At 40.8% G+C, this 21,421-nt stretch overlaps 1 protein-coding gene across 1 annotated transcript; it reads left to right on the forward strand.

Annotated features, from left to right (window-relative positions):
- The first annotated feature begins 8,125 nt into the window (after nt 1-8,125).
- On the forward strand, nt 8,126-21,101 carry kpna6 (karyopherin alpha 6 (importin alpha 7)). Its single transcript, XM_085347000.1, has 14 exons — nt 8,126-8,238; nt 14,539-14,672; nt 14,802-14,894; nt 15,085-15,184; nt 15,301-15,395; nt 16,017-16,148; nt 16,240-16,328; nt 16,442-16,541; nt 17,353-17,516; nt 17,608-17,686; nt 17,910-18,035; nt 18,871-18,998; nt 19,437-19,621; nt 20,395-21,101. Exons 1-14 carry the CDS (start codon nt 8,235-8,237, stop codon nt 20,580-20,582), a joined length of 1,617 nt encoding a protein of 538 aa, XP_085203126.1. The 5' UTR covers nt 8,126-8,234; the 3' UTR covers nt 20,583-21,101.
- The last annotated feature ends 320 nt before the right edge of the window (nt 21,102-21,421 follow it).

The following is a 21,421-nucleotide window of genomic DNA, read 5'->3' on the forward strand; positions in this document are numbered from 1 at the left end:
TATTTCTTATTTATTGCTCTTTGTTTATATTAGGAGTACTAAAAAAAATGCTGCCCGGCTGCAACTGCACAGTCAGAATTTAATGATTTGATCTCTCTTTGCTGACTAAAGCAGCCACCAAAGCTATGATTATGCACTTGAATTTGGAGGGATAAGAAAATAGAATTCAGTTAACCACGATCAGCAATTTACTGACATCTAGTGGTGAGATTTTACACACTGTACCACACAGTTTTGAGATCCCTTCCCAGACGCCTTAACGCCCACTCACATCCTGGGCCATCTGATCTCAGGAATTCGCATGATAAGGTGGGGCCAGGTTTCACAATGAACTCACCCGAAACTCTGGCTGATTGGGACCCACACCCAGTTTCACACCTTGGCTCAGGCGATTAGAGGATCATCAGGGGGTCCTTTTGTCCCTCTGTGGGGGGATACTCCCACTAGGTTTATATCTGGGACTCTCCACCATTTGACCTTAGAACTGAAGAAGCTTCTCGGATGAGAGGTGAAACGTCTTCAAGTGACTTAAAGAAGTCCAGACGCTTTTCTTTGCAAGCTCCTTCGACTACACACTGTACCTTTAACTAACAGTGCAATATGCTGGTCATCACTCACATATCTTTACAGATTAATGGAACCATACAATGCTAATAAGCACAAACCCCGTTTCATGTTGGTTTTCTGTTACAAAGCCCAACTGTTAGACAAAAAAAGTCTATATGTATATAATTATGTGACAAACAGAAAGTCCAAGAGGTCTTTGTGCCATTGTTGGCAGGTAATGGTGTCTGTGCAGCATTTTTCGACAGCTTTGAAAAGACTATTAAAAAAAAGATGCACAGAGTTTCTAGATCTGAGTGAAGCCAGTGGTGTTGCTTTAAACATGCATTCTTTTTAATGGCCATCAGGAGTGACTCTGACTACAAAAACAAGTCCAATAGTGGAAAAGTCTGCAGGAAAACAGCACTCGACTCCAGAGACTGGTGTCAATACTGACCTTATTAAGTGAACTGGTTAGTTGCCATGACATGATCTATTGCCATTAAGCTGACAGCTGAATAACAGTGTAATTTGAAATTCAGTGTTTTTGCTCCTATTTACATTCATCAACACTAGCTTGCTACTTCTACCAATACTAAGTCAAGGTAAAATATCACTTTAACCTCAACCCCTGGAGACTGAAAACCTGGCCTACTGTTGTCATTTCTAGAAACTACACAGTTTAAAGAGTGGACATAGCTTTTGGTTCTGAAAGTCTGTGGGGAAATGACATTTGGCTTCCTCCAACTATGACCTCAGTGAGCACTTTCCTCTAAATTTATGCGTTCAGTCACTATTTTGAGGCCTTGTTTAGCATAACACGATGTTCATTTTCTAAACTTGGCACAAAATGTAATGAAATTTGTGTTTGGTCAATTATTTCTTATTTGTAATAATACTTATTGGCAGTAAATCTTATACAATTGGAAAGCCTGTTTGTTTTCTCCTAAATGGAGCCAAATTTGTAAAGAACATATATTTGTGGGTTGAGCAGCAAAGCTGAGCATTCAGGCTGCTCCCATAAAGAACTTAAGAACTTTAAAGAGCAAATCTTTGCTACCAATGCTAACGTTTACTAGTGTCTTCTCTACCTATTGAGTCTTGTTTTGGACTTTTGGTGCCATGACCGCTCTTTTGTTTACATAATGAGCCCTATTTATGATCAGTCTACTTTGTGATTGACACGTCACTAAGGTACGAGGTGCAACATCCCTTGGTGTTGCAGTCAGATCCACACCATGCTTGCATCACCTGGCTCAATAGAATCAACACAGCAACAGCCAAAGTTGAGGGTTTGAACAGCAGTTCACAAACCAGTGGGTCAGATCATGGTGGCTACACGGCTAACTTTCAGTCAAAATTTGCCACCTTCTTTGCAGCACCTCGTTCATTTAAAAACAACCTCTGTCTAGTTTTGTCTGTGTGCCCTGAAAACACAAGGCTGAGCTTCCTTTTTTCATGCATTCGCCCACAGTGTTTAATCATACTCAGCGATGACCTTTTATACTTTAAATACATTTATTTGTAATAACTTAAAACCCCGGGACAAATGGGACTTGGATGTGTGAGGCGATGAATCTTATCCTTAAGCTCATCTACATTTCCACAACTCGAAAGTCTCGAAAGAAAAGCCTGCTCACACATTTCTCTGACGTTCTATAATTATTAGGTAATTAGATTTTGACAAACGATTCCAAACATCTGAAATATGTTACAAGAATGTTTTCCCTCGCTGTAATCAAAACCTATTGTTGGGAATGTAATGAGGCAAAACTGCAGGTAACACACACACACACACACAGACGTGCCGCGGATAAAAGAAATAGCGCACCGATGAGGATCCTGTGTGTCGAGCCTGCCAAGTGTTCACCCATAATTAGGTGGTGATGTAGTGGCTTTTGTTCTCTCTGATTAATTATCAGCAGCTTTCAGAGTATATGGAAACAGCCAATTAACTCTATCCAGGTTTTTCATTCAATTACTCAGATGCAACACGCAAAAGGTCAGCAAAGGTTGGGTTTGGTTTGGTTGGAGTCAAAAGTAAAGAAGAAGAAAGGAACTTTTCAAGCCTCTGAAAGGGCACGGAGGCAATTTTCTAATCCACTTATCATCACTCTGTGCTGTTTTTCCCATTTTCCACTCAATCTGAGTGTTATATCAATAATAGACCACTTGAAAAACAAGCCGAGGCAGCGCGCCGTTATGCATAGTACAGGAATACATCTAGTTAAGTGACACGCTGTCAAAGAAAATTCAGCCCTTGTTTTTTGACATTAACTTAAAAGCCATTTGTCCGCCTTGAACTAAATTGTATTCTGCGGCCATCAATTCCACACGTCCAGCACTTTTGAAAACAACAATTAATATTGTGGAAGAAAGTGAGAACGCCACAGTCAAAAGACTTTTAATTTTATTCAGTTAATTTTGTGTCCTGTCAGAAACTGTTATGCCACAGAAACCTCTGATTGACTGGAGGAGAGACTCTTGGGCTTCAGCTGCAGAGTTAATTAGATAGATTTATTGCAGGAAGGTGATTGTGGCAGACCGAGATGATCAGACTGCTGTCAGGGTCAGTGGTGGTGTTATTTACGAAGAAATGTGTGTGCGCTCACAAGTCTGGCAGTGTGGCCAAGTAGTGCGCCAGGCCCCCTCATTACCTCCTCTCTCCAATCACGGGGTGAATTTATGGCCGCCGCAGGGAGGCTGTGAATCCCTGTAGATAGGCACTCCGGCACATCCACGGCCATACACATCAACTTTATGGTCAGTCCTTCCCTTCCCTACTTGTAGAGCCAGCCATAGTGGGAGTCGAAATGCTCAATTAAAGCATCCAAGCAGGACTGGAGACTGAATATTTTCAGAACTGATTGCAGTAACATTTTAAAATACGACTCAGGGCGTAATTCCCCCATAATTTAATGAAATTATTTGATCTGTATTTATATTTACCTACAAATACTAGGCAGACCAGAATAAGAGGTAACAAGTCAGGTTTTTACAGGACACAATAAACAATTATACTGTAAGTAGTACTGCATAATTTCATGTTAATTTTTCAGAGTAACAAATATTTTCCAATCTTAAATTGTAAGTACAATTGAATTAATGGACTAAGTAGATTAATTTTGCCTTTTTAAATCTTTATTTAATATTCATTATGTAGATGTAAATGATGGATGTTCTATTATTCAGTTGTGCTTTTATTTTACCTGACCCGTTACCTTTTCATTCTAATGTAAGCATTTTACTTTAAGCATTTGTAGGTAACTATAATTACATTGTAATTTCAAATACAATGTAGTGAAATTCTATTTAGTTACAGTGGAATAATTAGTCCCTTAGTCGCTTTATTATAAATCTGTTACATTTCCTGTAGAGGGTGTACAACAGGAAGGTACATTGGAAGAGTTTGCATTTCAGGGATTATAAATTTAAAGTACTGAAAGTGTTGCATTGACGCAGTGGAATTTCCCTGGATAGTTTACAGCACCTCGCAGCAGAAGACCTAAAAATAAAGATAAGTCCTCCGATACCAATGGCAAGGTAAATAAAAGCACTTTGACTTAATAGACCTTATTGAGCCGATTCGATTGGGCTAAAATTGGCTTGTAAGGTTTAAAGAGTAGAAAGGAAGTCCTTCCAAGCCACGTGTTCATCAATTAGAGTGAGTGTACAATAATTGTGCCATATTGATCTCGTTCTTTCATCTACTCCGCTGGCATCCCTAAGTTTTGTCCTGATGCAACACTATCTCGGCCCACCCCGCCCCACCACCCGCCTCTGTCTGTGTCTCTCTCTCTCTCTCTCACTCACTCTTTGGCATCAAGCTTGTATTACATGCAGCCACCTCAGCCCACGCTGTGACATTGCTGCGCCATTTCACAGCATCATTTATCTCCGATGATGAGCCATCCAGCAACCAAGCGCAACACAGTGACTGGGATGCAAATGAGGAAGGATGCAGTGAGGGATTTTGGGTCCCTGAAGAACATTTGTTGGGGTGCACATTAGGGATGCAAACTAATATTTGACTGGTATTTAAGATCAGTATTAATGTCAGTAAGAACCTTATTAAGTTAACTAGGAAGCTGGAGTTGATGTGGCCTATTGCCGTTTAGATGAAGTTCTCAGTTCTTAGTCAGTGTCATTTGTCACTTTTTTATCAGTTACCTTCACTGACACTACATCGCTAACTTCAAAAACTGTGTGTAATTCGGAAATTATGCTCTAGTTACGTAGTGACTGCAACATAGACTGTATATTAAAGATGAACGTTGAGTCGCAAAAGTCAAGCCAATGTGGAAGTGCCTTAAACCTGGTTCTTTGTATGTTTTGTGGCCTTTTTTTTTCCTGAGCCCATCTTGTGTTTAACTAGTTTCCTAGTTTGAATTCGAGGTACAGACAATGTCCATACTTTTAGGATTATGCTTAAAACTTTACTTTTTGACCAAGCTTATAGTTAGAGCTGAATCTGGTGACCCTGAAACCTCCCTTAGTTACACTCCAATAGGCAGTTTTTTCTTCACTCACCTCTTTTCACTCTCTATACACCTCTCTGCATTTAATCATTGGTTATTATTAATCTCTGGCTTTGCTCCACAGTGTGTCTCTTGTCCCGTATTCCTCCTCTCATCCCCAACTGCTCAGAGCAGGTTGGTGCCACAACCTGATCCTGGTTCTGCCAAAGGTTCCTTCCTGTTAAAAGGACGTTTTTCCTTCCCACTGTTACCAAGTGCTTGTTCAAAGGAGGGTACTGTGATTGTTGAGATTTTCTCTGTATTATTGTAGGGTCTTTACCTTACAATATAAAGCACTTAGAGATGACTGTTGTTGAGATTTGGCGTTACATAAATAAAACTGAATTGACTTGAATTAAACCACCACTGGCATATAATGTCCGTGTCCCTTATTATGCAATCCAGCATACAGAAACCCACAGAAAAACCTCCCCATATGATATGTTGACAGGTCTCATTGGATTGTAGCGTAAAACAATTAGATTAGAGCAGCAGGACATCTCAGGTAGTGACTTAGATGCAACGTGATTTCCCACCTAATCTATTTCTCTTAAATGAAAAATGCCATTGTTAGCTTCAGATGTGTCTCTGTGACTCTTTTATCCAGCGAGGTAAAAATTATATATCAGTTTTGAAATATTTCACACAAATCTCCCTCTCAGACACACGGGGAGCGATCGAATAATCCACAAGAACATTCAAAAATCATATAGTCAGCAACTTACTTATCGGCCCCCCCACCTGGTAGATGTCAGAGAGTGAGCAGAAGACAGGAGGACGGAGAGAGCGAGGGAGAGGGGCCCTTAGTCGTCAGATTAAAAAAAACGTATGGAATGGACGGCGCTGAATGGATTTTCAACACTATATTATGAAGATATATCTCCTCTTTTCCATTCAGAGCCCACATGCACTGACACACCGCTCTCTCCGCACACTATCCTCCCCACAGCGTTATCTCTCTCAGCCTTTATTACTCTCGCACAAAGCGTTCAGCACCGAGCCTTGCAGATGCTCTCTTCCGCAGGCGGCCCGACCACATTCTCACATTTCAGCAAACTAGCCTTATTATCATATTTGCCATAATTGAATTAAGGAGCAGTTAAATTGGCCGTATTTGCACAATCAAATAAGCACAATCAAAACTAAACTGCTTTTGACGCCTCATAATTGAGTTTTTGCTCTGCCAACATGCTCCTTGATGTTATTAGCCTATTTGTGTGAGACATATTATTTTTGTCTGAGCGGACTAAATGCACAAAGGCATTTTTTTTCTGCGTGTCTCTTGTTGCAGTATCCACCTGCAGAGATCTGAGTCCTGCTTGGTGTTTTATCATGGATAGACTGCCAGGAGCATGATGCAGAACAGAGCAGACATTTTGTTTTTGCCTATGAAACCTCTCCACTGGATAAAGTACAATCCGCTCGCAAATGAAAAGGATTTCTGTCAGCATTCAGCATACAAAGAGGTGAAGATCTGTACACAGAGGTCTTTTAACTGTCACCAAAACAGCCTCAGTAGATGAAATGCAACACAGTACATTCTGCAGCTTCTTTGCAGATACAAACAGGAGAAAAAAAAACCCCATTTTAATTAAATCTACACTTAATCAACATCTTATTGTCGTACTCATTGAGCTGTTGCCCACATTCCTAATTTTCCTTGTGCATTTTCTCAATATTGCTGACTCAGTCTGGATAGATAACGACCAATAATGAGGCTTGAAGGACGGGTCCTTCTGTTTGTTCATTTAGATGTCCCCCGCCTCACTTTAATTTAGAACATTTTGAATTTGGATGGGAAAAAAATTGTGTATTGATTACAGTGCTTATTATGTCTCCATTAGGAAGTGATAGTGAGTGGAAGACTCCAGCAAAATGTCACCGTTCCCCATGTACCGCCGTTTAAAATCCTTCAGTTATACGCCTTGCTTTGCTCTCATGATTCCATTACAGAAGCTCTCCTTACGCTGTGGCATTGACTAATGGATAGCCTTTGCTTCTGTGTGAAGTGTAGGCTGCTGTATGATGTGCTTCAGCAGGTCTAGAAATGAGAAAGGTAAAGAACTCATAAAAGAGACCCTGTAAAATCAGACTCGATGAGCCCTGGCTACAGCCCCGCGGACTGGATCTGAGAGCATTTCACTGCTGACTCTGTAGCACAAATTGGTCCTGTGTGTTTGTGTTATTTGATACCAGTTGAGAGCAGCTATCCAGCCGGCAGTTGTTTCATCTCTGCGCCAGCACACCTGCTGAAGGCTGTGAATTCTCAGCCCTTATGGTTCGGCCAAGCGGAGCTCAATCCGGAGCCCGTGGATACACTGAGAAAGCATGGAATCTATGAACAATATTTGCTCACAGCTGCTAAGAAATTGTAATCATGGGAAAGTATCTCAGTTGTGCTACAGCTGACTTGACCTCCCCCGCCCTTTCTAATAGGGGAAAAGAGCAAGCCTGGCAGCAGCAATTACTTCTTTATTTGTACAACATTGCCCCCTAAAGTCTTTTTCTGGTGTATCTCCGCAGGCCCCCTCGGGGGCCGTGTCAGGAGGACACTGCATCACAATATAGTGCAGTAATTTACCACCACTTGCTCCCAGCAAATTGACCGTGGATGAACCTCACCTGTATTACTCTGTCACATTCAATTTAGGGAAAACACTGGGGAAGCACGGCGGGTCAAATAGCATTTCAAAACTATAGAGGGATATGCAGATCCAAGAGAAATTGAGCTACCTGAAACATGCCAGTGGGTATGTAAAATAGATACAGACGTGAGTAACAGCTGGCTGGGAAGGAGGATGCACTGTAACCCTAAATCATGTCCTTCCCTACCAACCACGGTGGTGCTTTAATGACTGGCAAATCTACGAATAAACAGATGGTTCTCTGTTTTGAAAATTTTAAGAATGAAATTAATCCTGTAGTAAATTTTTTTTTAACATTTTGAATATATTTTGGCTATAAGGCATTCGTTAATGAAGGTGCGTGAGTGTGACGTGTTTTGTGGGTCTGGGGCGTCCTCTAGTGGCAGGAAGTCGACGTTATATTTTGACGTTTCCGTCTCCGGCAGACATATTGCTTACCGGAGCAAATTCTGGAAAGCTAGAAGTGGGAAAGGATTTAAAATTGAATCACGTCTTCACAACTTAGCACAATAAACCCGCATAGGACACAATGGGTAAGCTGTTTGGCAAGTTCCTACTATAGGCATGTATTCAAAGTGGTTTTAAGATTCACTTTTGTCGTCGGACTTGACGGTTATGAAATCTTCATTCTGTTACTGTTGTTTAGCCAGTACGCTAACTCGTTAGCTAGGTGGCTAGTCGGCGTTGCTACGTAGTAAGGAAAGATGAGTTGCTATTTTACGTTAAGTCATTTGCTATGTCTCCAAATTATAAGGTCTTTGGACAGTGTTTCCCTTTTTACAGTATATCATGTTAGACACATTAAGGCAATTTTTACCAGAGATAACAGCTAGTGCCGTTTTTAGCCAACTTGAGGAAACTTGGCTAACAGCTAACCACGTTAGCGCCGCGTTGTACTATTTCAGAGAAGACGCACGTATAGCTTAGAGCTTAAGTTAGTATTAGTCATGGCAATATAACGGCGTTATCGAATAAAATACGACTTTAGAGTTGTCAATTTTCTCTATTTGTTTTGTTTTGCAACCGCCTGTAGCTTTACAGTTATCACATTACATAGGCGCTTTAAAGCGCTACTGCTGTTTATTTTATATTATGAACGTTTTCTATCTGTCTGGTCGCTACTGTTTGGCGGATATGGCGACTGTAACTTGGTGAGAGACTTCCAGCGTCGTAAAAAAAGTTTTAAATCAAAGCCTCTGGGGTGACACATTTAATAGTGGTGTTCGAGAGGCAGTGATTTGACTTTTTCCAGTAGCTGGCGCCTTCATTAGCAAGTGAAGCTGCGTAATTTCACCCTTGCTCTTCAAACTCGGTGAATTATATAATAAGGTAAAAAATATTTATAATAATTTAATTCCTGTGTTCAGTCAGTCGGCAGTGAAGTGGAAATGTGAGCTAACTGATTCCATGCGGCAAGTAGATGACAGACTGCTATCATCACAGCCGACTGTGAGCTCATGAGACAGAGCGCTCATGTGACATGTTTTCCAGACTGTTCTTATACAGTCCTGTGATAAATACACTTTGCAGTGAATGTTACTGGAGTATGTCGTGTTCAAAAAGCTATATCTAAAAGGGGTAAGAAGTACAGTTACTGTGCCTGCGCATATAAACTGTATATTAAAAGGTGAATGTAAGTTCTAGGTATGAAAAGCAAAACTGGTGGGGAAGTTCCTTAAATCCTGTCCGCAAGGCATTCTTTGTCTGTGATCTCAGCAAACACCTTGCTGATGAGCTTATCATTTCATTGAGTTGTTTCAGTGCTTATTGAATTAAACATGTAAATTTTGGGTCCTATTAGAGTTAATCCTGAAAGTGAACGTATTGGAATGACAGGGTGAAGCTGGTGGCTACAGTCTGATTGGAGAAACATTCATCTGTTTAAGCTCTAATTCCCACAAAATGGCAGCTATCAGGCAAAAGAGTTTCTATAGGGTGATCTTGTAGAACGGTCCAAGCAGCAGCTATTAAGCCTGTCACGTGGGGTGTAAGTAAGTAAAGTTTATTTATATAGCACCTTTCACAGACATGTCACAAAGTGCTTTACAAGGTAAAAACACAATAGTAATAAATACCCTGGTCTAATTAAAAGCTCTTTGATATAAAAATGTCTTTAGCTGCTTTTTGAAGGTCTCCACCGAATCCAAACACCGTAGAAATAGGGGAAGTGCATTCCACAGTCTGGGTGCAACAGCTTGGAAAGATCGGTCTCCTCGAGTTTTAAAACGAGTATGGGGGACCACTAAAAGGTTTTGGTTTGATGACCTGAGGTTATGAGTGGAGGCATGTGTATGAATCAAATTGGCAAGGTGGTGTGTGTGTGTGGTGGGGGGGTCCATGTAATGCTCTAAAAGTTAAAACTAGACTTTTAAAATGGAACCTAAATCTGATTGGTAGCCAGTGCAGCGACTTTAACACAGGGGTCACATGAGCTCCCTTGTTCGAGCCGGTTAGTAGCCTTGCTGCAGAGTTTTGAACAACCTGTAGTAGGGCTGCCACTAGGGCTGGGCTATATCATACCGTTCATGGCAATACCAGTGTAATTTTGGGCAACGATAGGAAAATGAAATATCGCGATAGAATATGGGTAAAACGCGCATGCGCAGTGCCTTTGTTTGCATACGCACATGGCGGCGATGCAGAATGAGAAGGGTGAAAGCGAATCGTTAAATGAAACGGATGAACCAGAATTGGTTTGTAAAAATGCTGCAACTTCAGTGGTGTGGAACTGGTTTGGCTTTCGTCCGTCAGATACACAACAAAGCACTATTTTTGGTAGAGCATGCTAGCGGGCCGTCGTTATTACCGTGTTCTTTGGAAAATACGGCACACTTAATATCAATCCTTTGATTTTTCTGAAAATCGACAGTGCCCCTTATAATCCCATGTGCCTTATGAATGAATTCTGGTTGTGTTTACTGACCTCGAAACAATTTTATGTACACGGCGCTCGACAATCTGTCAAATGTTTTAGTACGACTTTGCTAAGCTACGAAGCCGCACCGCTTGATGGATTGTCGGAGCATTACAGCTGTCGTAGTCAGGAGCCTCGCGGAGTGATACGTACTGTGCTTCAACATAATATTACCGTATTGTGTGTGTAACACCTCTTTTTAAGTTTTGTAGATATTATACATGGTTATGCTGAGGATATGTCGGCCAGTTTCCACTGGAAATGCCTTTTGGTTAAATTGTCAGCAAGGAATTTGCACTGTTACGTTTTTATATAACTTTAATGCACATAAAAAAAACAGCTGCTTGTTTAAGTGAAAATATATTGATGGGTTTTTTGCACTAATAAAGTTGTGGAGTTGTAAAGTATTTTGACTAGTGTCAATTATATTGTCAGTTATATTGTTATCGCAAATTTTCAAATGTATATCGTGATAAATATTTTTGGTCATATCACCCTGCTCTAGCTGCCACAAAGGATTATTTTGATAGTCGACTAGTCACCGATTATTTTTGCAATTAGTCGACTAATCAGATCATGCATTCATTGGACGTAAAACGTACAGCTTATTGCACCAGCATGCATCTGCTCTTATATATCTATCATTAGCTTACAGCTTTAAGTGTTTAAGGTATGTGCTAACTAAAAATAAAGACAAGATGATAGTTTATTAAATTTTAATGAAACTTGCTGATTGTTTCGGTGGAGTTTAATAAACTCAGACATTTGCTCCTTGCTATCTAAAATATAACAGGACACTGGAGTATATTCTCGAGCATCTCACACTTCTGATAATCAGTTGTCTGCTTGACGTTTGTTCAGCTGTGTAAAAACTATAACTTTAATCTCAGCCAAACCGATTTACTCAGGAACAAATAAAATACTGCAAAAAGCTGAACAATAACATTTTTAAGTTATCTAAGTGACTTATTTATCATGTTTAACCTGAGTAGCAAAAGCCGGCGGTGGGTTTGAAAATGATTTCCCCACCGGCTCTAGTGAGCCTTGAACCCCGGCTAGCTATCGAGCTGGTGAGTAACAGATGTCTCCGAAAATGTAGGAGCGCTTTTGAAAATATGTGGTGTCTTGATAAACTGAGCAGATATTTGAAGTTTACACAGTTACATTCTCGCCTGAAAATATGTTAAACATTTATTTTGTGACCCAGAAAGAATAATAAGAGTAATATTAAAACTAACTAGCTGCCACCATTGTTGGAAACTGAGCAGGGACACGCTATGAATTCTGGGATAGGTTGGGCCACGAAGTATACACCCGATCCATCCTTCAAATCTGGGGAAATGAAGGGCGCATTTGTCGGAGTCTTCAAATTTGGACAGTCTTCGTTGTGTTGCTGTAACGTAATCGGCCTACAAATGCGGGCACAGGAGAATGCGGTTCCTAAATTTGGACACTGCTTCTTCTTCGGAGTTTAACGGCACCTGGCATCCTCGTACATGCAGTGCTGCCATCTTCTGTTTCAGTTCGTTATTACACTCTTAAATCCTACTACTTATTCCTGCGTCTTTTGGGATCTTACAAAGCTTCAAACGACGCGTCGACTATTAAATTAGTCGTTAACGATTTTTATAGTCGACATAATCGTGACTAGTCGACTAATCGTGGCAGCCCTAACCTGTAGACGAGCTAGCCCTTTCTTGTTTAGACAAGTAAACAGGCTGTTACAGTAGTCGAGTCTTGTAGAGACAAAAGCATGTATTATCATCTCGAGTTCACTTGTTGACACGGTGGATCTAAGTTTTGAAATGTTCCTCAAGTGAAAAAAAGCAGGTTCTTACTATTTGATTTAAATGTCCCTCCAAAGAAAAAGCTTCATCAAAAATAACACCCAGGTTTCTAAGGTTATGTTTCTGTGAGGAACCTAAGTCACCCAGTCGCTGTTAAATATCAGATATTGCACTGTCTGGTGCAATAATCAAAGTTTCTGTTTTGGCTGGGTTTAGCTATAAGCAGTTATTGTTCAACCATTGTTTAATGTTGGTTAAACAGTCAATCAGATCGGAGAGCTTATGAGCTTTAGCAGGCTTAAATGAGCAATATTGTCAGCAAAAAGATGAGATACTTCAGGAAACTGCTGTGTTATCTGGCTAAAAGGAAGAATGTATATTAAAAACAGAATAGGTCTTAGTACAGAGCCCTGAGGAGCTCCACACAACAACTCTGTAGATTCCAACATGATCTGGTTTGCAAACACACTAGATATTGGAAGTTTAAGAAGTTTTAGATCCTTCCATAGGTTCACCTACAGAAGCCTTACTCTGACTTTTACTTCTTCTAGATCAGGCGTCTGCAACCTTCAACATCAAAAGAGCCTTTTTAGCTCCTACCAAATAACAGGAGAAAAAAGAGCAGCACATGTGGGTGATGAGGGGGGCAGACAGACAGGTGATGGTTGTAATTGGGAGATGACAAATTAATATATATAGTATATTTATTAATAGTGTTACGGTTACCCCTAATTTTAACCCCTGACTCACGAACCACAGGTGGGTTGCTGACCTCTGCTATAGCTGCGTCTCTCACACCAAAGGCTCACTTTGCGACATCTTCGTTCGAGCTGAACTAAACTGCGTTTGACTTCTGGCACTGTTGTGCCACAGTTAATCTAAACAAACACATTGCAGAAATGAGTGCATCCAGCTGCAACCTGTTCATGTGTGCCATCCATCCCTGTGGCTTTGCCATCTGCACACACGTGCTGAAGCATTTCAGGGGTTTGTGCTAATCCCCTGAAACCATAACATGACCTCAATTTCCGACATTTGTTCTGATATTTAACCTCAGAACCTCCCCACTGTTACAGTGGAGGGCTTTTGGCACACAAGGTTGGCATCGTTCTGTGGTGTCGACAGGTTTCGGTGCTGTCCCCCACCTCTCTTTCACTCCCCAATAGGCTCACATGTGACTCTGGGGTTTGCCTGGTGTCCCGTTCTGGTGGCATGACTGCACAAATGCTGAGAATGGGCAGTTTGGCCTGTGTGGGCACCAATTTACGCTAACTCTGCGATTTAACTGAATAAATAGGTTTGTTCTGGGCTGGCTGACTGGTACATGAATAGGTTGGCTGTGTGGGGGGTTTTGCGTCCGTGCATGTGTATTTTTAGGCTGTGTTGTCCGGTTTTCATGAGCTTGTTTATGCAAGGTCTTTTTATATTGAGGCATGTGTGACAGCTGTTTCATCATCATCATAGCTTATTATTAGTAGGAATGAACGGATCCATACCTTCCAGTTCAGATGCTATGTCAATACACTGCCTTCAGGTATCTGATGATACAAAGTACTGATCCAAGCCAGTAGAATTTATAAGCCATCTAAAGACCTGTGAAATCAGTCTGTGTAAGGCAACATCAGGTTTGGCCCAACTTTGTAAAATAAAATTAAATATTTTCAAGAATGCAATTTATGTCTATTGAAATGGTACTTATGAATAAAATAATACAATTTTAACATCTGACATTTAACATCTCATTTCACCTCAGTGTGAGATTCTTTACTGCATGCTGTGATCATGAATGGTCACCTGGCGCCTTCTTTTCCTGCTCTTAGCGTCATAGACGTTCTCACACACACACAGAGGTCTCATGTGGAGCAGAGCTGGTGTTAGACAGGTGAAATGAAATAATAGTAGTCGTGTTGCTTTTTAAGGGCAATAAAAGGTTCCCAACAAGTGATACACCGAATGTGACAAGAGTCAGTGAGAAGGGAAAGCGTTCAGCTTTCTTGTTTCTGGTTAAACTAAAACATGTTGTAGACATATAACTAAAAGTTGTTGGTTTCTCAGGGATGGAAAAAAAGAAAAAGCCTCTAAGTGCAAACGTTGGTTTTTGATTTAATCATGATGTGTCTTTGACCAACCAGAGCCGTCAGCCAGTCCGGCCAAGGATAACTACAGGATGAACCGATACAAGAACAAAGCACTCAATGCAGATGAGATGAGGCGCAGGAGAGAGGAGGAGGGCATCCAGCTCAGGAAACAGAAACGAGAACAACAGGTATGAGACCAAATGTGACAAACTCCCAGTTCATCAGGTTGTTTGTCTCCTGGATGAGATTATGTCACTGTGTAGTCTGTGTTCAGCATGTGAGTGTTTAGGTCTCTTAACAGCTTTTTATAATCCCAGCTTTTCAAACGGAGGAATGTGGACATTCTCAATGAAGAAGAGGTCATGTTAGAGAGCCCACTGGTGGACTCTTACCTCAGCTCTCCAGTAACTGTGAGTAAATGATCATTATTTTTTTAACAAGTCTTGCATAGACAAAAAGATGATCACAGACTAGATGCATTTTTACATCACGTTTGTGTAAAGCAGTTTTTAGCCTGTTGTCCAGCTTGTGGATTGTAAACAAGGGAATCTGTGGTGAGTGGGTGAAGTGTTTAAAGTGCTTGTACATGGCCTCTTGCAGGAAGGAGTTATTACCAGGGACATGGTAGAGATGCTTTTCTCAGAGGACCCAGAGCTTCAGCTTGCTACAACACAGAAGTTCAGAAAATTACTTTCCAAAGGTACCCAGTCATTGTAGTGTACTGAGAGTACTTCTACATAAGAGTGAAACCATTCGTGCTGTTCCCCATAGACCACAAAAAAGCCTACATATAGTTTTGCCTCTTTGTTATTCCAGAGCCTAACCCACCAATTGATGAAGTTATAAACACTCTTGGAGTAGTGGAGAGGTTTGTGGAGTTCCTAAAGAAGAGCAGCAACTGCACACTACAGGTCAGTTATTTATTTATTTGTTAAATATACAGTGTTAAACCTCCAGAACACACAGAGACTTCTGAATTGAGTGCAAAAAATGTGATTTTTACCATGTCTTTGGTAGCAACCATGCTACTTTGCTTTTTAGGATGCCTTTAACAGAAAATAGTGCTTGTTATGCTCGACCTTACTGCAGAGGTAGCCATTGCAGTGTTCTCCTAAATGATAGGTGTCACCACTCAGACAATATCGCCTCATCAGTGCTGATATAGGAGGAGAAGAAGTCAAAACTTCCTTAGTCTTATCTTTTCAAACTGTGGAAATATTTCCCTCTGTATAATCTGAGAGTCTCTATCATTGGAATGACTGTAAAAACAGACACAATTGTATGCTCATGTCTTCAACCCAGCTGCAGCAGTACAACGTACCCGGTTCAAAATTTTCAAACAATATCAAGAGCAGTTCATCAGTCCTACATGACACTGTGTTAGATTATGTTGATGCAGCCAGCCAGCTGTAAGAAAGTAGAAACTTGAAAAGTGTTTTGAATTGCCATCATTCTTGCACATAGTAAGTGCTGTTATCTACAGTTCATGAGTCTCACTATGCTTGTTTCTCTGCTTTGTCGTGTTGCTGCAGTTTGAAGCCGCCTGGGCGCTGACCAACATTGCGTCAGGAACATCCTTGCAGACAAAGACGGTGATTGAGGCTGGAGCAGTGCCCATCTTCATAGAACTGCTGAACTCTGATTTTGAGGATGTTCAAGAACAAGTAATGCACCGGTTCATAGATTGTTCACTGTAATAAATATCTTTCCATACTCTGCGATACCCAAGATTTTTATGTCTCACTGTTTCTTCAGGCTGTGTGGGCCCTCGGTAATATTGCAGGGGACAGTGCAGTGTGCAGGGACTATGTGCTGAACTGCAACATCCTTCCACCACTATTAATGTAAGTTCTTTTATTTCTGCTTTTGAGTCAAACCTTCCTACAGCTTTTCTCCCTGCGACAAATTTCTAATATGACTTCCTGTAATGGGCTTTTGATTTTCTTTGGTATTTCAGGCTTCTGACAAAGTCCACTAGACTGACTATGACTAGGAATGCAGTATGGGCTCTGTCTAATCTGTGCAGAGGAAAAAACCCACCACCTGCTTTTGACAAGGTACCACTCATCGAGTCAACACAAAGGATGCTTTAGGGTCAAAGTTCTAGGAACCCCTCTGAGTGCCTATAGGGGTTTTCCCAGGAGACTCTCGTGGCCTTAGGGTCATTCATGTCAATATAGTTTCAATTAGCTGCTTTTTCTATGCAGACAAAGCTGAACATTCAAGTACGGATAAAGGCTCTTTGTTATATCAGCCGATCACTCTGTACTATTACGAGTTTTCTGGCTAAACCATAAAAAAACGTATCTACAAGAAGTTAATTTAATACCAGTGAAATGTATATCAGATTAAATCGAATGTTGAGTGGGAAGAGAATTTTCCATTATGCATTGTCTTCCTATGGTCACTATATGAAAGATGCATTTAACTTCTAATAAGTTCAAAAGTTTCAGAGATTTGGACTTCAGAAAAGCAACATTTCTGTTGAATATGACAGGAAGTTGCTGCTAATATTTACTTGTGATAAAAGTTAAACACATTCTAAAGTAAACAGAAGTCTGTAAAAGCCAGCCTGTGTGAGGAACACATGGCTGTGTCCCACAACCAGTCAGGTTGCCTGTATTTACCAATTCAGATCAACACTAGATGCTGGATTGTCCCAGGTCACAGCTGCAGGATGTGAATGGTTTTGCTCTTGAATCCTTCTACAATAACATTTCTCAGGTGGCACCATTGGTTTCTGCAGCTCTGTGTACTAGCTGACATTTTGTGGGAAAATTTTGACATATTGTCTCTCGGTGATTTATGTTTGATGCTGAATTCACATTGTTTGTCATGATACATATGCATTATGTTTGTGTTGTCTAGGTGTCACCCTGCCTGCCAGTGTTGTCCAGGCTATTATTTAGCAGTGACCCAGACTTGCTGGCAGATGCCTGCTGGGCTCTGTCCTACCTCTCAGACGGCCCCAATGATAAGATCCAAGCCGTCATTGACTCTGGTGTCTGCAGGCGCCTTGTAGAACTACTCATGTAAGATCAGGCTTTACTGTGCGTCATTTCTGAACCTGTTAATTTGACCTGTACATTTATTAAAATATTTCCCAACCCCATCTTTCTGCAGGCACACTGACTATAAGGTGGCTTCACCCGCCTTGAGAGCTGTAGGAAACATTGTCACAGGAGATGATATCCAAACACAGGTGAGACTATAATAGACTGAAGTTGGTTTGATGACTCCAAAGCTTGTTGCATGTTGAAGAGGCGTTTGTGTCATCTTAATATTTCTCTCAGCTTACCAAATGTTTCAAATGCTATTTGCTTTGTTAATAATTGCTGCTACAGCTGCAAAGTGATGCAGTTCAAAGATCTGAGGTATGTTATAAAGAGCGTGTGAAGTTTTACCCTCTGCTTTGCTGTTTTTAGGTGGTGTTGAACTGCTCAGCCCTGCCCTGTCTGCTTCACCTCCTCAGCAGTGCTAAAGAGTCCATTCGCAAAGAGGCATGCTGGACCATCTCAAACATTACAGCAGGAAACAGAGCACAAATACAGGTATCACACCCTGAGTTCATTTCTCAGTTTACCTGAGGAAAACCTCTGTGGAAGCACTTTAGTGTTTGCCAAACTATCTGTGAAGTTTGTATTTTGAAACTTTTTATTTTTTTTAGACACAAACTACAACTATTAATCCAAATTAAACAAATTAAACAACCTGCAAGAGTCAAAACTGAAACTGATTTTTAAAAAGCACTTGTTTACTGTCAGTAGTTCAGCTAATATTAGTCTACTTAAATCATATAAGTTGGTGTTGTTAGACTCAGACACTGTGATCATGACTGTCACATTATTCTGGTGCAAATTTAGTTCTCCTGCTGCTTGAATGTTGTAGGATTTAATTGTCAGCATTACACAGTGTTGATTAATTTTATGTAATCACAGCTGTAATACAGTGTCAACTGTGTTTTATATATTTAGTGGTTTCTTCTTTTGTGTGGGGCCAGAAAACAAGTGTCTTGTGTGTCACAGCTTTTCAGCTCCGTTTTAATCTGTGTGTTTGGCTGCACTGGGTGGCTGTTTAGTGGAGATGCTGTGCCTTATTTGTAATTCAAACGTATTTTAACTAAACTTGTACTGACTGCAACCTTAGCCAGTAACTGTATTCAAGGTGCAAAGATTGGATTAAATTTAAGAATTATTTTTATGTTGGTCAGTTTCTGTATTTTGGTCATATTGTAACATTCATATTAAAGATTCCTAAAACTCTAACGCCCTGTCAAATAACATTAGTTTTTGTTAGTTTTATCTAGTGTATCAAGTTGATGATTTCAAATCAGTTTTGAATGACTTTTGCATTTCTCCTGTACTGATCTCTCATCCTCCTCCACAGACGGTAATCGATGCAAACATCTTTCCAGTACTGATTGACATTCTGCAGAAAGCTGAATTCAGGACCAGGAAAGAGGCAGCCTGGGCCATCACCAATGCCACGTCTGGAGGAACACCAGAGCAGATCAGGTTAGCTTCGCAAGATTCATTTAGTTGACAGTCCCTCCATTGTCATTTAATCACATCAGCAGATCAGATGAGTAGCTTAAGTCAATTGCTGGTTTTAATGATAAGACTTTTAGAGATGATTTAAAGTAGGATTTCAGTAGTACTGTATTGATTCAAAATGCATTCTGCAGCAAAATGTTTTCTCAAGGAACAAAAAAGGTTTCAGCTGGTTGATGAGTCTAATGGAGTTTTCTGTTTGAGGAGAAAATCAATTAACAGCTTGTTAGAAATGAAAATCCCCATGCAGAATTTGGGTGATTGGAAAAATAAGGAGGTATAATTGCATGAAAGTGAGGCGATAATGTGAAAGAGCTGTGAAGAATAACTCGGACTAAATTGTAAAGTAAATAAATGAATCACCTGCATTCATCTGCCTTATCCATGTCTGTTTGCATAAAGATATCTGGTGAACCTGGGCTGTATTAAGCCCCTGTGTGACCTGCTCACTGTGATGGACTCAAAGATTGTTCAGGTTGCTCTTAATGGACTAGAAAACATCTTGAGACTGGGCGAACAGGAAGCCAAACAGGAGAACAACGGCACCGGAGTTAATCCTTACTGCAGCCTCATCGAAGAAGCCTATGGTATGCTGCAGGAAATGCACACAAACATGCATGCTGAAAAAACATTTGATTTGGATTTGATGCAGTTTACATATAATACAGCATTATTGGAACCCTTTCAGTGTCACAGACAGAGATGATCAGTGCTGATAGGCTCGTAGCTTTATCACTTTGGCAGACACTGAGGCCATATTTCCCTAAATGAACCTCATAGGCATAAAAGACATAAAGGCATAAAACTAATGATTGAGGCCATAAAGTTAACAGGAAAGTTTCTTGAGGTCACAAAGTACGAAAGCTACCAGTCTTTTTGACGCCATACTAGTTGCCCTCTGCTGGCCATTTGAAAGAATGCATGTTTAAGGCCTGGATTAGCTGCAGCCACGGACGCTACATCTGTCTTCTGTATATGATCTGTAGCTGGTAGTAGTACTCATTCTTTTGTTCTGGAGATCGCCTGTGAGCTGGAGGGCAACAAACCACACAACCTGAAATTGGTTCACATGCAAGACCGAGTACTGATTACTGTGGTGAGCTGCAGTCCAGCCCAGAGTTTGATTTTTACCACAGGATTAGACTCTCTGGAGAGGCAGCTACTTAAATTCCTCCATTAGGGCAAATAAAATGTCAAGCTTCTGCTTTTTTCTAAGGCTGCCATACATACTACACCACCAGAGGCAGAACGTAGGACAGCTGAATTTAAAAAAATCAGTTTGGGTTTTTTTGTTTGTTTGTTTGTTTGTTTGTTTTTTAGTTTAACAGCCATTCTGATATTCCATTCCTTGTTTCTCCAGGTCTTGACAAAATAGAGTTCCTCCAGAGTCACGACAACCAGGAGATCTACCAGAAGGCCTTTGACCTAATTGAGCACTACTTTGGTGTGGAGGACGAGGACAGCAGTCTTGCCCCTCAGGTGGACCAGGCCAACCAGCAGTTTCTCTTCCCTCAGCAGGAGGCCCCCATGGAAGGTTTTCAGCTATAAGTCAGCCACCCTTTCCTCTTCATACCTCCTCTCATAGATGGCTCCTTTTTACCACCGTGCCATCCTCCCTGAACCTCCACTAAATCACCATGAGGCCACGCCCCCTACCCTTTGGAGGAATGCTAAAATTGTTCCGCTCTCCAGCCTGAAAATGCCTCGCCCCCTTTCATCGTTTCCAACCAGTGTACTGACCTCCTGCAGGGCAGACTCTCATGTTTCCTGGCTGAGGGGAGGGTGCCACACAAACTCCCATTACAGCTAGAAGAGGAAGTAATCACCAGTAATCATCAAAACGCACACCCAGACATCTTCCTGTCATTTGACAGCGCTTAGATTCTCTCATTGGCAGCAGTAGTGATTTGTTAGTGTCTTTAATATACACTTTCATTTCTTTTCCAAACGGAAATCTTTTGTTTTCAGGATTATCCATACAGAGCGTGCAAACTGGGGTGCATGAGCAGAATCTGCCCAACTCTTCGTGTCACTATGACTCAGTGCAATTCAAAAAATACTTAACATGATCCCTTTTTTTTTTTTTTTTTTTTTTTTTTTTTTTCCCCCTCCTCACCCTTTATCTGCCCCCGCCCCTTTTTATTTTTAAATTATTTAATTTTTTTGTTTTATTTTTAGTGCTTGTGATATTTTCTTTTGCTTTGCCTGCTCCCAGTCAGTAGGCTTAGGCCTGCTCTCTGCATATCTACTCAAGGTGAGAAGAAAAAATAGTCTTTATGGGGTTTAGAGCCACAGATGTCAACCCCAAAGTTTGTCGCCCTGAGTTGGATGCCCAAGCTAGGAAGCATGATTTGTTTTGGGGGGTTTTTTGTTTGTTTTTTTAAGCG

The sequence above is a fragment of the Diplotaxodon limnothrissa genome, linkage group LG22, assembly GCF_057381915.1.
Source record: "Diplotaxodon limnothrissa isolate DT_005_m linkage group LG22, D_limnothrissa_male_GT1.1, whole genome shotgun sequence".
Taxonomy (NCBI): Eukaryota; Metazoa; Chordata; class Actinopteri; order Cichliformes; family Cichlidae; genus Diplotaxodon; species Diplotaxodon limnothrissa.